The sequence below is a fragment of the Cebus imitator genome, unplaced genomic scaffold (assembly GCF_001604975.1).
Source record: "Cebus imitator isolate Cc_AM_T3 unplaced genomic scaffold, Cebus_imitator-1.0 Scaffold625, whole genome shotgun sequence".
In the NCBI taxonomy this organism is placed as follows: Eukaryota; Metazoa; Chordata; class Mammalia; order Primates; family Cebidae; genus Cebus; species Cebus imitator.
The window spans coordinates 272,889-287,925 of record NW_016107940.1 but is presented as its reverse complement, the minus strand read 5'-3'; the positions used below and the strand labels follow the sequence as shown (position 1 = coordinate 287,925).

The 15,037-nt window shown below is 54.4% G+C and overlaps 1 protein-coding gene across 5 annotated transcripts in view; it reads left to right on the top strand.

Annotated features, from left to right (window-relative positions):
- The window catches only part of TBC1D9B (TBC1 domain family member 9B), a 50,161-nt gene extending 35,861 nt beyond the window's left edge, over positions 1–14,300 (top strand). For 2 of the 5 annotated variants that reach the window (XM_017517279.2, XM_017517275.2), the window contains exons 11-22: positions 1,326–1,443; positions 2,167–2,452; positions 4,088–4,217; positions 4,323–4,421; positions 5,355–5,423; positions 6,319–6,559; positions 6,964–7,029; positions 9,168–9,239; positions 9,521–9,571; positions 11,095–11,157; positions 11,681–11,787; positions 12,902–14,300. In XM_017517279.2, coding sequence (XP_017372768.1) covers positions 1,326–1,443; positions 2,167–2,452; positions 4,088–4,217; positions 4,323–4,421; positions 5,355–5,423; positions 6,319–6,559; positions 6,964–7,029; positions 9,168–9,239; positions 9,521–9,571; positions 11,095–11,157; positions 11,681–11,787; positions 12,902–13,582 — 1,983 coding nt within the window. In that variant the 3' untranslated portion in view covers positions 13,583–14,300. The remainder of the gene's footprint in view (positions 1–1,325; positions 1,444–2,166; positions 2,453–4,087; positions 4,218–4,322; positions 4,422–5,354; positions 5,424–6,318; positions 6,560–6,963; positions 7,030–9,167; positions 9,240–9,520; positions 9,572–11,094; positions 11,158–11,680; positions 11,788–12,901) is intronic. The other 3 variants (XM_017517277.2, XM_017517276.2, XM_017517278.2) reach the window with 3 other exon arrangements.
- The last annotated feature ends 737 nt before the right edge of the window (positions 14,301–15,037 follow it).

Here is a 15,037-nt window from a genome sequence, read left to right as displayed (position 1 = left end):
TTTTTGAAACAGGATCTCCTTCTGTTGCCCACACTGGAGCTCAGTGGCATCATCCTAGCTCACTGCAACCTCCACCTACTGAGTTCAACCGATTCTTCCACCTCAGCCTCCTGAGTTGCTTGGACTACAGGTGCACAGCACCACACCTAGCTACTTTTTGTATTTTTTGTAGAGGCAGGGTCTCACTGTGGGGCCCAGGCTGGCCTTGAACTCCTGAACTCAAGTGATCTGCCCTCCTCAGCCTCCTAAAGTGCTGGGATTACAAGGTGTGAGCTACTGTGCCGTGGCCTATTTTTAATTTTTTTAGGAATTCCATACTCCTTCACCAGCAGCTGCACCATTTTATATTCCCACCAGCAATTCACAAGGGTTTCGATTTCTCTGCATCTCATCAACACTTGGTATATTCTGTTATTGTTGCTGTTATAGTGATGGGCATGAAGGTATCTAATTATGCTTTAGGTTAGCATTCCTGGCAGCTTTTGATTTTAAATCTAGGCATTCTTCTGGCCAAGTCAGATGGCTTTCTGTTTGCCTTAAAGGTCTTTTTAGCAGCTAGGGCTGTGTGTGGTCCTAGTGCTGTGCTGAGTGAGTGGCCTTGGTGTGGGGTTGTGGCCATGTGGCTCCCCTCCACATCAACTTGGTCATGCGTCCCACCTCCAACACTAGACACTGCTCCACAAAAGTGTGATGTGTTCATGTCCACCTTTTCTGGTTTCCCAGTACCTTCTGACCCAGTTTGAAGGAGCTGGTTGACTCTGTTAAATCCATTTCCTACAGATTGCCTTTTGAATTTCCTGGAATTGGGCAGAGGCAGTTTCTCATTACCGGATGCCTAACCCTCCTGGGGAGGCAGACTTACTTGTAGGAGGCCATTAATCTTCACCATGAGAACCTGAAAAATAAAAATAACAATGGCTGTAATCCCAGCACTTTGGGAGGCCAAGGCTGGTGGATCACCTGAGGTCAGGAGTTTGAGACCAGCCTGGCCAACATGGCAAAACCCCATCTCGACTAAAAATACAAAAAATTAGCCAGGTGTGGTGGCAGGCACCTGTAATCCCAGCTATTCAGGAGGCTGAGGCACGAGAACCACTTCAACCTGGGAGGTGGAGGTTGCAGTGAGCCAAGATAATGCCACTGCACTTCAGCCCCAGTGACAAGAGCGAAACTTCGTATCAAAAATAAATAAATAGCAACAACAACAAAAAGAAGTGATCATGTGGGCCCTTGCAGGGAGGGGGTAGCTGGGAAGGGTGGGGAGAGACAGTTTTATTTGCTGGCCAGTAGTGCAAGCCTTCACCAGCTGTCTCTGTGCCCGGCAGGCAATGAACATCGTGACCTCAGTGCTCTTGCTCTATGGCAGTGAGGAGGAGGCCTTCTGGCTCCTGGTGGCCCTGTGCGAGCGCATGCTGCCCGACTACTACAACACCAGGGTGGTGGGTGAGTGTCCCGGGTGCTGCCTTGCCTGAGTCTTCAGGTGCCTGGTGGTTCCATGAGGGTGGCAGCCCTTCCCAGGCCAAGATCCAGGCTTCACATGGGTTCCGTAGGAGTTAGAGGATAGTATTACATATTCAGTGGTTTGTAAAAGTCCCCTCAGAGCCCAAATTCCCATGTATCTAACTTTGTCAAGTTTTTGATTATAGAAAATTTCAAACATCAAAACTAAAGAATATATATCCCCCATGTAACCTGATGCTCAACTTTATTGAACTCACATCCAGTAAAATCTGTTATTAAATGGAAATGGACTTGTAAGAGTATTTAATCAAGTTCATATTCAAGTGTGTTATCCTGTCCTTCCCCTGCCGTCTGGTGTTTGGAGTTACCACTCTTGGGGTCCTTCAGAGTTGCATCTGTTCACAGTCATCAGAATTGGACACACAGCCAGTTTACCTCTCATGCCTTAGGGAGAAATTAGTATTTCCCCAAAATAAATTTCAAGTGTAGTGGAAGAAACAGTTATTTCACCCAGTGGTTTGGGAACTGTAGAGAGAAGACTTAAAGGGTTTTTTCATCCTTGTTTTCTCCCGGCACTCCAAGTTCCCTTCAGCCCTCACTGAAGAGCTGGCAGGGCTGGAGTGGCCAGGGCTGGTGGGCTTCAGGCCATGGCCCGCCCAGGCCATGGGGTGGGCTCACCTTCAACCTTGCTCATCCTGCCCACAGGAGCCCTGGTGGACCAAGGCATCTTCGAAGAGCTCACAAGAGACTTCCTGCCACAGCTCTCAGAGAAGATGCAGGACCTGGGGGTGATCTCCAGCATCTCGCTGTCCTGGTTCCTGACCCTCTTCCTCAGTGTCATGCCCTTCGAGAGTGCTGTGGTTATTGTCGACTGTTTCTTCTATGAGGGCATCAAGGTGATACTGCAGGTGGCCTTGGCCGTCCTGGACGCCAACATGGAGCAGCTGCTGGGCTGCAGCGATGAGGGCGAGGCCATGACTGTGCTGGGCAGGTGATGTGCTGGGCTTTTTCTCCTGCCGGGGGCTCACAGCAGACCCTCTCACCAGCCCTGGGCACTGTCCAGTCAGCATGCAGTGACTGTGCCCACCAAGTGCTAGGCCACAGCTGGACCCAGAGGTGCTCTGGGGTCAGGAGCCAGCTCCTTTCTAATGGGAAATGAAGCAGCACTCAGTGATAGGTGCTGGGAGGAATAAAGCAGGTGCTGTAGCCAGAGCGTTCTGGCTGAATAGCCGCCGCTCAAATGTGGGGATGGGGATGCTCCCAGAGGAAGCAGTGACCACAGATCCAGTGATCACAATTCCAGTTGGTGGCATAGCTGGACTTTTCCTATGTCTACCCGGTGGTCCCCATCATACCTCTCCAAGCTGAGCTGCAATTGCAGCCCCCATGCCCTGGAGGGAGTAGACCTGCCCTGGGCCCGCTGGTGATGTCCAGCTAGTCATGCCAAAGGCCTGGCATCATCCCAGCCCCTCCACCCCCTCTTTAGTCCCCACATCCCATCCCTTGCAGATTCCGTCTGGAATCCAGCCCCTGGCCTACCGTGGTGCAGCCCAAGCCTACCATGCCCTTTCCCTGGAGTTCCTTTTTCAGCTCTTTCACCTGCCTGCATCCCATAGGACTCTTATGAAACCTGGCCTTGCCCCTCCCCTGGGTCCTGTGTACAAAGGCACTGTCTGAGACCCCAGCCTGGCCTTCAAGCCCCGGCACCTCCTGGCTACACTCTGCCAGGCCCAGAGCTCTGCGGAAGCCCACCCTCCTACATATCTTATTTGCCTAGTCTGGAATGCACCCACCCTCCAGGAACAGAATGGAAATGCTGCCACTTGCCTGTGTCCAGGCCAGGTGATGCCTGGGTCCCTGTAGATCCAGCAGAGTTGGCACCTCCCTACTGTGGACCATAGTAGCTTTTGGCCCACGCTGATGTCAAGACACTCAGCCTGCAGCTGGAGTCTGTGGCTCGTTTTCCTGCCCCTTCCTACAACAGGCGGATCGGGCCTCCTCCAGAGTAGGGGTCTGACGGGGGGTAGGACCAAGGTCATGGGCATGAGGAATCAGCTACCTCCTCCCACCTGAGTGTCAGGCTTAGCCCAGAGAGCCAGGGAGGCCATGAGCTCTGGTGGGGCTAGGTCAGCTGACCCAGGTAGGGCTCCATCCCCAGGACTATGTCCCTGGAGAAGCTGATTTCCCTGGGCTGCAGCAGGCTTTCCCACCCCACTTCCCCCAGACCTTCTCCTGTGACTCAACCTTTGATTCTTCTTGGCCAAGGTGGGAAGATCCCACATCCCCAGGGCCCTGCTAAAGTGAGGAAGATTGTCATCCTTCTATCAGGGTAGGGTCTGGAGTTATAAAGGGTTCCTGCTCAAGGGACACTCCCCCCACCCCAGAAAACAGCCCAGCCTCCTCAGGGTTAATGCTCAGGCCTTGTGGGGGGCACTGCCCTGTAGAGCTCCAACTTGCTGGGGGCCCTGATGGGGCACACCTCTGCCCTCCTGGGGGGTGCCCAGTCCTCAGCATGCTCCTTGTTAGGAGAGTTGTGAAGATTGGGTCCCTCCGCATCACTCAGCTGTGGGAACGAGGCTCCCTTTGCCTGTGCGTGGTCTGGACTGTTGTCCTCTGCCCTTTGCAGATACCTGGATAATGTGGTCAATAAGCAGAGTGTCTCTCCTCCTATCCCACACCTCCATGCCTTGCTGACCAGCGGAGATGACCCCCCTGCAGAGGTGGACATCTTTGAGCTCCTGAAAGTGTCCTACGAGGTCAGCAGTCAGTGGGGCTAGTTTGGCCGGGCAGCTCCATCTGGTATGTGGGTTGGGTGGCTATGGGCAGGTGGCATCATCTCACAAAGTCACCTCTGCCTGTAGAAATTCAGCAGCCTGAGGGCTGAAGACATTGAGCAGATGCGGTTTAAACAGAGGCTGAAAGTGATCCAGTCCTTGGAGGACACAGCCAAGAGGAGTGTGGTATGGGTGCCGGCGGGGCTGGACGGGGGCTGGGCCTGGGGGCAGTGGTGCCCTTTTCACAGAGCAGGGTGGGTGCAGGGCTCCCCACACCCAGTCTCCTATACTGCTTGGTGTGTACGTCCTGGTAGGATTCATGGGACTGGGATACAGAGGTGTAGATGAGAAGGTGGGGAGAGGTCCCAGTTACTTTTCTTTGCTGGTGGGCGAGTCACCAGGAAGCTTCTCAGACAGCTCCCACCCTGAAGGCCACATGCCCTCTGGGTTGAGCCTTCCCCCCACTGGCTGTGCCATGTGTTCCCTGCCCCACTCCCGGGCAACAACATGCTGCCACCCTCCACACACCCTAGACACCATGTCTCTGCCACAAGCTTCTGTCCACATCTCTGGAGGGGCCAGGCCCTCCCTGCCACCCTGTGCTGCAAGACCTGTTCGTGATCTCTGCCCCCAAAGCTAGGGACTTCTTCCATTGTTTCCATGTTCCCAACCCTCCTACAGGCTTGTAGGACACTGTGAGGACATTGGGTCACAGCACCAGAGACTCACTGCTTCAGCCCGTTAAAGCAAAGGAGTGTCAGCTTGCAGGATCTAGTGCTCTTTCCACAGAGTTGGCACCAGGGTTTCTGCAGGGATCCAGATGACAGGAGCTAAATGAGCATCCCTCACCCTGCGACCTCAACTGCACATTGAGGAGAGAAAGGCTCCCCCAAGCCCATCCTGGGAAGGAGCCCGGGAGTGTGAGCTGACTGGTGGATTGGGGGCCCGGGATGGGCTGTGGCCTTGCCCTCTCCTGACGGGTCCGCCCTCAAGTGCTGGGCCACTGAGAGGATGCTTCACACCTTTGCTCTCTTCCACTGAGGATGCTCTCACAGAGTGTCGTACTTCTGTGGCAGGAGCTTGCGATCCAGCCATACACCTGTTTCTCCTTCCGTCTAGGTCCGAGCTATACCTGTGGACATCGGTTTCTCAATTGAAGAGTTGGAGGACCTTTACATGGTGTTTAAGGTGACAGCCCAGAGCTAGGGCAGGACCCATTCCTAGCTTCCTAGCTTCCTGCCAGAAAATAAACAGATTTAAGTGTATCCCCCAAGTGCATCCTCAGATGCATTTACTCTGAATCTCATGTGGTACAATCACATCCTTCTTGGAGTTTAGGCAGGACCTCTTAAATTGCAGAAAATCCACTCAAGCCATTTACACAGAAGAGGGAATGCATTGCCCTTGTAACTGAAAAGTCTAGCAATGCACAGCTTTAGACATGGCTGGATCCCGGTGCTCAAATGTGCTCTCAGGCTCCCCCACCTCTGATGTCCTCTGCACTGCTCTTCCTACACCATGGCAGGACTGTCATACGGCTCCGGGGCCATACTCTCTTCTTAGTAACCCCAGTGCAAAGAGAATTTTTCTTGTGGTTTTAGCAAAAGACCCAGCCTTGATGGTTGGAATGACCACCTTTCTCTTCTTGTTGCCAGTTCCCATCCACCTCTCCACAGGTTCAGTGCTCAAGGTGGCCGCTGCGCTGTGACCCTAGTGTCACAACACTTGAGCCAGTTCTGCCCGCCTCCTAGAGAAGTCATAGGAGTGAGAGCAAGCCTCAGGCCTCTTGTTTCCCTGGAGCCCTGCCAGGAAGGCTCAGCCCTTTTCTGGGGCCAGCAGGCCAGCTCTGCCCCCTGCAGTCTGCGGAGGGCTGTGTTTCTCAGCCCACCCTCTCCCCATCTGTTACAAGGGGCTGATGATACCCTGAGAGCTTTTGGGAGGTGCTGCAGTTTCTGGCCAGCGCTCATCACCCCAGAGCTCTGCAGGGTTGGACAGAGGGGGAGGGTGGATGCACATCAGCCTAGAGGTCCCCTCAACCCACAGGCTTAGTGGCTGGGTTGTCTCACCAGACCATCTCCCACAGGCCAAACACCTGGCTAGCCAGTACTGGGGGTGCAGCCGCATGGTGGCCAGCCGTCGGGACCCCAGCCTGCCCTACCTAGAGCAGTACCGGATTGATGCCAGCCAGTTCCAGGAACTCTTTGCCAGCCTGACGCCCTGGGCCTGCGGCTCCCACACACCTGTGCTAGCAGGGCGCATGTTCCGGCTCCTGGACAAAAACAAGGACTTGCTGATCAACTTCAAGGAGTTCGTAATGGGGATGAGTGAGTGCCTGCAGGGCCTACAAGGGGCCTGACCCTCCCACACCCTTTCCCAGGAAGCCTTCCAAATGCCACCATCTCCAGTCTGTCCCTACTATAGCAAGCAGGGAGCAGCTTGAGCCTCTGGCCCTAGATTCAGGAGTAACAGTTTACCCATGGGGGCCAAGTTGGGGTCCAGCAGGAGCCTTGTCCCCCGACGCATGCAGTCTGGGGCTACTAGAAGCTGGTCTGCCAGCCCCAGGGAAGGGTTGAGCCTTCCCAGCAGGGTGCCAGGGAGACAAGAGGGAGACACCCCCTGAACTCTCCGGCGGGGAGTTGGGCAGTGCAGGCTGTGAAGAGGGTCCCACTCAGACGCCCTGCAAGGGGCTCTGCAGCCATCTTGCCAGCCCCCTCCCTGGCCTCCACAGGCGGGATGTACCACGGGGACCTGACAGAGAAACTCAAGGTGCTCTACAAGCTACACCTTCCCCCAGGTGAGAACCTCCTTCGCACTCCCCAGCCATTGTCTCCCACTTGTCCAGAAGTTCAGCTGCAGAGGACAGGCCTCTGTGGGACTATGGGGTCTTGAGGGAGCACAGGGGCTCTGTAGGCTGGAGGTTCACATTGGAGGAGAGGGAGGGAGCTGGAGCACCTGGCAAAGGTCTGAGACCAGGGCCTTGGCCTGGAAAGGGACATGGAGGAGAATCCCGTGAGTGACTGGGCACCACTGGGAACAGAATACTCACCAAGCAGGCAGCTGGACCCAAAAACCATGAGGTGGGGCATGAATGGAGCTTCAGGGTTGGAACTGAAACCACCTGCATTAATTTGTCAAGTTTCTTAAGGGTTTATTTCCAGAGGTTCAGCTAGAGAATCCTGTCACATGGCCATGAAGGGCCACTTCTCTCTGGCCTCTCAGTGGTGCTGGAGCCTAATGGGGCTGCAGTGGCGACAGGCTGTCTGTGCAGGGGGAGGGCTCGCATGGGTGGCTCCTTGGACAGTGCTCCAAGGAGGGGGTCATCTCCATCATCCCAGAAGGAAACAAAGGCTTGGGCAAGTGGATATCATGGACCGGGTGCTCTGCTCTAGGAGTGGATCTGCCCCAGGTCACTGCTGTTGCTTGAAATCTGAGGTCAGCAGCCTCCCTCAGAACCAACCCTGTGATTTGTAAAGCTTGCAGCCCATTGCTCTGTGCCTCCAGAGCTAAAAGGTTCTTGACATAGCTGTTCTCACTTGTGACTGGCTCACCAGAGAGGCCCTGGTGGGACAGACTCCACTGGGCCTGGGTCCCAGGGTTGAGAGCATGCAGGGCTACCTTGACACTCCTGAGTCCCTCAGCCCCCCATGCCCTGTCCAGACACAGAGAACACGGGCTCTGGTGGGCTGCAGCCCATGCCCTGCCACACTCACCCAGGACCATGTGATCCACAACCCTGGGTACTGCTTGGTGACCCCCAGCAAAGACTGCACAGAATGAGGCAGGCCAGCATGCATGATGTGGCATAACCTCTGAGCTACCCCAAAGGGAGAGCAGCAAGTTGCCTTTGCGTGGCTGGTCTCTCTCTGTGTGCCCATAGGAGCATGAACCACTCACAGGGTCCACCGGCCAGACGATCATTGGGGCAGGAGGGCAGCTGCTGTTCACTGGACTGCTGATTGTGTTGATTGGATTTTTACCTGGGATATGTAATTCCTTTTCAAACACAATGTAAAAGGAAAGTGGCTGGGTGCAGTGACTCTCACCTGTAATGCCAGCACTTTAGAAGCTCAAGCCAAGCGAATCACTTGAGGTCAGGAGTTCGAGACCAGCCTGGCCAACATAGTGAAATGCATCTCTACTAAAAATGTAAAAATTAAGGCCAGGCACAGTGGCTCACGCCTGTAATCCCAGCATTTTAGGAGGCCGAGGTGGGTGGATCACCTGAGGTCGGGAGTTCGAGAGCAGCCTGACCAACATGGAGAAACCCTGTCTCTACTAAAAATACAAAATTAGCCAGGTGTTTTAGCACATGCCTATAATCCCAGCTACTCAGGAGGTTGAGGCAGGAGAATCCCTTGAACCCAGGAGGTGGAATTGCAGTGAACCGAGATCTTGCAACTGCACTCCAGCCTGAACAATAAAGTGAGACTCCATTTCAAAAAAAAAAAAAAAGGAAAGTAGAAACCAGAACCATCACCATCAAAACTTTTTTGAAAAGGAGTCTGGTACTGCTCCCTGTGTTAGAGTGCAGTGGTACAATCTCGGCTCACTGCAACCTCTGCCTTCCAGGTTCAAGGGATTTTCCTGCCTCAGTCTCCTGAGTAGCTGGGACTACAGGTGTCCACCACCATGCCCAGCTAATTTTTTGTATTTTTAGTAGAGATCGGGTTTCAGTATGTTGGCCAACCTGGTCTCAAATGCCTAATCTCATGATCCACCTGTCTCGGCCTCCCAAAGTGCTGGGATTACAGGTCTGAGCCACCACACCTGGCCACCATCAAAACTATTACCGAGTATTGTAATGGGCGGGTGCTGGGACCGGCCAGGCTGTGGGCAAGGAAAGCGAGCCTCTGCCCAGGGCTGCAGGGGACTTGCTCTGAGGGGATCTTCTTGTTTCCTCCTGCCCTCTCTCTCTCTTCTCTCCAAGCACAGCTCTGAGCCCAGAGGAAGCTGAGTCAGCCCTGGAAGCAGCCCATTATTTCACAGAGGACAGCTCCTCAGAAGGTGAGTGGCCACTGGAACACTTGACATGCCCAGCCAGCGCCCTACGGCCACCACAGCCTTCCTGCAGGGCTCGGGCAGTGGCCAGCAGCCCATCTGGGCTCAGGGACCAGGCTGCATGGGGTGCTCCCCAGGGGACCATGGGCTGGGCCCTGCCACACTAGCTGGGACTGGGGCTGCCCCCTGTGGATGTCCTCATTCCTGTTTCTCTTATGTCTGTGTCTCTCTGGACCTTGACTCCTCCCACCTCTGCCCCTCTGCCTCTCCTCTGCCGTCCCTTCCAGCATCTCCTCTGGCCTCAGATCTGGATCTTTTCCTGCCCTGGGAGGCTCAAGGTCAGTCCCCGGAAGGCAGGGGTACCCCCCTGTACCTCCTAACACTCTCCTGAACTGTCAGGAAGACTGGAAGCTCTTTGTCCCAGGGACCCCTCTGGGACTTCATCCTCTGGGGATAAGTCCTGAGAAGGACCCAGAGCCAAGCCACTCCTGTGCACCGCCTCCGTGTCTGTTGTGGGTGGGCAGTAAATAAGGCCCCCAGCACACTAGGCGCCGAGCAGGCCCAGGGCACCACCTCCTCAGCCACATGTTAGAGGTATTCTGTCTTCATGTGAGTAGGAAAAAAATACAAAAGCTATCATTGGAGCATGTGAAAGACACAGCGTGGGCGAGTGGAGGCTGGAAGGAATATTGGATGCTTTTCTAGGAAAAATCTTCATGTTGCACATCACTTTTTTGTTAAGGAACAACATGCATGTTGAGGGCCTGTTAGAACTCACCGCTGTGCTATGTTTAAAGCCTTTTGGGAGCATCTGATCTGAGGTGATGGGAGCATTCTAGGCCCTGGGCTTTGGCAGTCAAACTGGTGACGTGCAACATACTTGCAAAACCGACCATAATGCCACCTGGTGATTTCACGTAGGGGATAATGCACACCACGGAACCGACTCAAAAGAGAAAAACATAGTGTGTACCAAGATGCCCATGGCAGTCCTGTTGACAGTGGCAGAGGCTGACTTAAGCTTGAGGACCTTAATTTCAAGGACAGAAACTAGAGAAACCTTCTGTTGTATGTGGAACGAGCAGGCCGCTCTAGGCTTGTCCCTCATGCTTCTGAGAGTGGCATGGTGGCACAGAGCCCTGGCCTCGGACTGCATGTAGCCCCCAGGATGCAGGGCCTTCATTCCAGGGTGAGAAGCCTGAGCCAAGAGAGGTGTGCCCTTCAATGCCATCAAACAGCCAGTGAGGGCAGCTCAGAACTGAGGTGCTGCCAACCTGCCTGAGGTCCTCCCACCAGCCACACTGCCTTGGGGAACAGCTCCAGGAGAGCTGGTCGACCACTTCTCCCCAGGTGCCTGTTCCCATGCAGGGAGTGTAGCGTGCACCAACTCCAGCAAATGCAGTCCTCCCGGAAACACTATGCTGAGCACGGGATCTATGCACAGACAACCCCTCAGCAACTGGCACAGCAGGCGCTGGTGGAATTGGTCATTAGGATTCCCCTCAGTTCTAGCAGGAATTATAGAATTCATTAGTCCTCAGACTTATCTGTAACCCGAATCATCATTCACTTCAAAATCAGCATGTTGAGACTTGCATTCATTTGAAAAAGAGGAAGTGAGGGTTTGGCGGCTTTTGTTTTAATGTGACCAAGTGAGGGAATGCTCAGGCCCTTGCTGTGGTGCCATAGGGTAGGGCCGGGTGGGCCAGGCAGGAGGCATGGCATGGGGGACCTGCCCCCCAGGGCCTGGCCTGGGGCTGGCTCTACAGAAACACAGACTACATCTCTCAAGGACCCCAGGAGTTTGCAGTCCCAACAGCAGAATGTTCTTCATGTTTTTTTTATTTTTCCATTTGTCCAGAAGCACTACCGCAGGAAGAGCAAGAAGGAAGTGGAAGTGAGGATGTCCAGGAAAAGAAAGGAGGTACAGGCCATTCTCTGTTATTGTTCTTAGAGATCCCAGCATTGGGACACCCTTCCTTGCTAGTCTCTTGCCCAGTCACTGTCAGAGAGCCCCCTACCCTGGGAGATGGCAGATGCGTGCCCCTATCAGGAAGCAGGCCTCTGGGTGCACAGCTACTCGTCAGCAGCCACAGGAGGCTTTGCGCTCTCCACCAGCCCCACTGGTGCTGCTCAGCCAGCCCCCTCTTGCCAGCTTCTCCAGATTGAACTGCAAATTATTCCAGATGCCCTGTGACTCCATCTGAAGGAAGATAGTGTGGACCCATTGTCATCAGCTTAGGTCCAATCACTTCAGCAATTTAGGGGAAACCTGTGGCTATTCTGGGTTGTTTTCCCATAACCACCTTCCCAAATGACAGGATGTTTTGTAATAGGGTCCCGGTAACTCCATGCCAGAAAACACCCAACCCCTCCTCTCCCTGCTGTCAGCCCCCAGCCCTCTATCTCACGTGACAAAGATTAATCTCTCTCCTCCTAACCCGCAGAGGAGAAGGGGACCAGCTCTCCAGACTATCGGCACTACCTTCGAATGTGGGCCAAGGAGAAAGAGGTTCAGAAGGAGACGATTAAGGATCTTCCCAAGATGAACCAGGTAGGCTCCATGGGAGCCTACAGTGGACATTTCTGGAGAGCTCTGGCCAAGGCTGGGCCCTAATATCAGAGCACCCACACTGCAGCATCTCCTGAGGGTGGGAAGGCTCCTCCCTGCCTCTAAAGCCAGTAGTCCTGGTTGCCAGTCAGTGATGATTCCAGAAAGACAAGAAACCAGTTGCTCCAGGGCCTTGTATGGGGGTGTGTTTCCATGGTGCCACTGCCCAGACTGAGTGTCCACGAATCAGGATCCAGAGGCTCATAGGCTACCTTTGACAAGAATGTGTTCCATACCCTGCACCCTCCCAGCACTGCCCAGAGCTCTGCACACACAGCCTCTCCACAGCCCACTCTTCATTCACTGGTCTTGCCGGTCGGGAGCATGGTGTCTTTCCAAGGGTCTCACAGCCAGAAAATGGGAGACCCCAGCTTCAAACTGCAAATGTTCAGCCAAAGGCAAGTCTGGAGCACCAGCCTAACCATGGCCCTTGGGCCAGATCCACCGCCTGGCTATGCCCAGTAGGGGACTCTGCAATCTGAGCACTCACCCTGCAGGCCTGGAAAGTGGGCACTACATGCAATGAGGAGTCTTCTCGCTCTTAGGCCAGGGGGCCTAGATGTGTGGCTTAAGGACCTAGCACCCACCCTCCCCAGGAGCTCCCTTCTCAGCTCACCTAGGCTGTACTCTCCTCACTGTCACCTTCTAAAGAGCTTCATTCAAAGGCCAAGTTGAGGTTGCTTCTGATTAAAAATGTAAAAAGCCAAAGAAGTCTTTGGAGTGACTGGGTTTAGAGTCATGGTAGAACTCCATCTCCCTCTGCAAATAGAACAGACCTAGAAACAAGGAGGCTCCAGGTCAGACTGGCATGCTGTATGTGCCGAGAGAAAGGCAGCTGGAGAAGAAAGCCTTTTGAAGAGCTATGTGGCCTTAGTTGAGCCACTCTCCCTCTCTGAGCCTCTGTCCTGATCTTGTGAAATGGGACTGATGAGCCTCGTAGAGATGATTAAGACGGGAGCCAACATCCTTAGGCTGGCCCAAGTCATCAGTTTGGCTAATATGGACCCCTTCTGACTGGTCTTTTACCATCTCCCTGTTTTGTTTTTCTCCTTAAAAGGAACAGTTCATTGAGCTGTGCAAGACGCTTTACAACATGTTCAGTGAAGACCCCATGGAGCAGGACCTGTACCACGCCATCGCTACGGTGGCCAGCCTCCTGCTCCGCATCGGAGAGGTGGGGAAGAAGTTCTCGGCCCGCACAGTCAGGAAGCCCAGGGACTGTGCCACTGAGGAGGACGAGCCACCAGCACCTGAACCCCATCAGGATACAGCCAGGGAGCGTCAGCCCCCAGCTGCAGGAGACCCCCAAGCCAAAGGAGGTGGAGACATGCACCTCGGGAAAGTCCCACAGGAGAGCCAGGTGGTGGTGGAGGCAGGCAGCGGCGAGGGACAGGGCTCACCCTCCCAGCCACTGTCTGATGATGAAACCAAAGATGACATGTCCATGTCCTCATACTCAGTGGTCAGCACAGGCTCCCTGCCGTGTGAAGACCTCGCGGATGACACAGTGCTGGTGGGTGGGGAGGCCTGCAGTCCCACAGTCCGCATTGGGGGCACTGTTGACACTGACTGGTGCATCTCCTTCGAGCAGATCCTGGCCTCCATCCTGACGGAGTCTGTGCTGGTGAACTTCTTTGAGAAGAGAGTGGACATTGGACTCAAGATAAAGGACCAAAAGAAAGTGGAGAGACAGTTCAGCACTGCCAGTGACCATGAGCAGCCTGGAGTTTCTGGCTGATGCCTGCAGCTGTGACACTTGGCCTGAGGTGTTATCAGTGGACTGGCCTCATCTCCTCCTGCCCTTCCTCCCTTATCAGTTTCTCTTTAAAGGCGTGCCCTTCCTGCTCTCCCAGGAGCAGTGAGTGTGTGACTGGAAAGGAGGCTGGTGCAGACCCAGCTGCCGTAGACAGATTCCCTGGGCCTGCATCTCCTGGCACCGGCTGCTTCTGGGCCCAAGAAGAGGCTGTGGCTCCCACCATCCTTACACCCGGTGGGAGCGTGCCTTGCACCAGCTGCACCTTCCTAGTGTTAGAGGCTCTCAGATCTAACCTTGCTTGCCTCATACCTCTGTGCCCTGCACTGTGGTCAGGCCAGCTGAGTCCCTCCATCCATGGGATGCTCTCCTACAGCTGTGTGGTACAGGGGTCATTTCTGCCTCTTGGCACCAGATGGGGAGGGCATGTGTATGTTGGGCACCAAAGTGATGGAACCCTCAGGTGCTCTCGAGGAGCCTGAACCTCCTGACAGGAACATGAGCAGAACATTATTGCACAGGGTGGGTGCTGCACACAGGAGTAGCTGTACACGGGCATGGCTATACACACACTCTCAGCTCATCATCCTTTCCAGTAACTTTGAAAGCACATCCCTCAGGTCCTGATATATTTCCTTGAATTCATTTCAGTTGGCTAGAAATTACACTGTGCTCAATGCCTTAATAAATCCCTGAAAGAAAACCCACACCGTGTGCAGTGCCTTGCTGTGGCCCCCAACCACTGCTTAGGCCTCCCAACTTCTCCCCAGGCCAAGTGTGGGGCCCTGGCTGTGTTCTGGAAGTTCAAGACACTTAGTCCTCCACAGGGGGTGGAAGAGTATAAGGCCTGCCAGGTTGGATGGAGAAGCAGAAGGTGCTGATGCAGGCAGGGGCAGGTCCTGACCAACCTGCATTAGGGGATGCCCTGACCTCCACAGGTCTTCGTGGGCAGGGGTTATGGGTCCTGGTGAAGGAAGTGCATTCTCAGACCTAGGCTGCAGCAAGTGTCTGCCCTTGGGTTCAAGAAGCAGACTGGAGCCCCAGGTGACCAGAGGGGGCCCTCGGGCTGAGCCACAAGGATCCCCTCACTTTGCAGCAGGAGCTGAAACTGACTAGTGTCCAGCATTTGCCCCTACATGAGGCTGCTCTTGCTTCTACTAAAAGATCCAGCAATTCCCCCCTTCTCCATGGGGGATACAGTCCAGGGCCCCCTGTGGATGTCTAAAACCGCAGATAATAACAAACCCTAAACATATGTGTTTTTTCCTATACATACATACCTGTGATTAAGTTTATGAATTTGGCACCTTAAGAGACTAACAATAGGCCGGGCGCGGTGGCTCAAGCCTGTAATCCCGGCACTTTGGGAGGCCGAGGCGGGTGGATCACAAGGTCAAGAGATCGAGACCATCCTGGTCAACATGGTGAAACCCCGTCTCT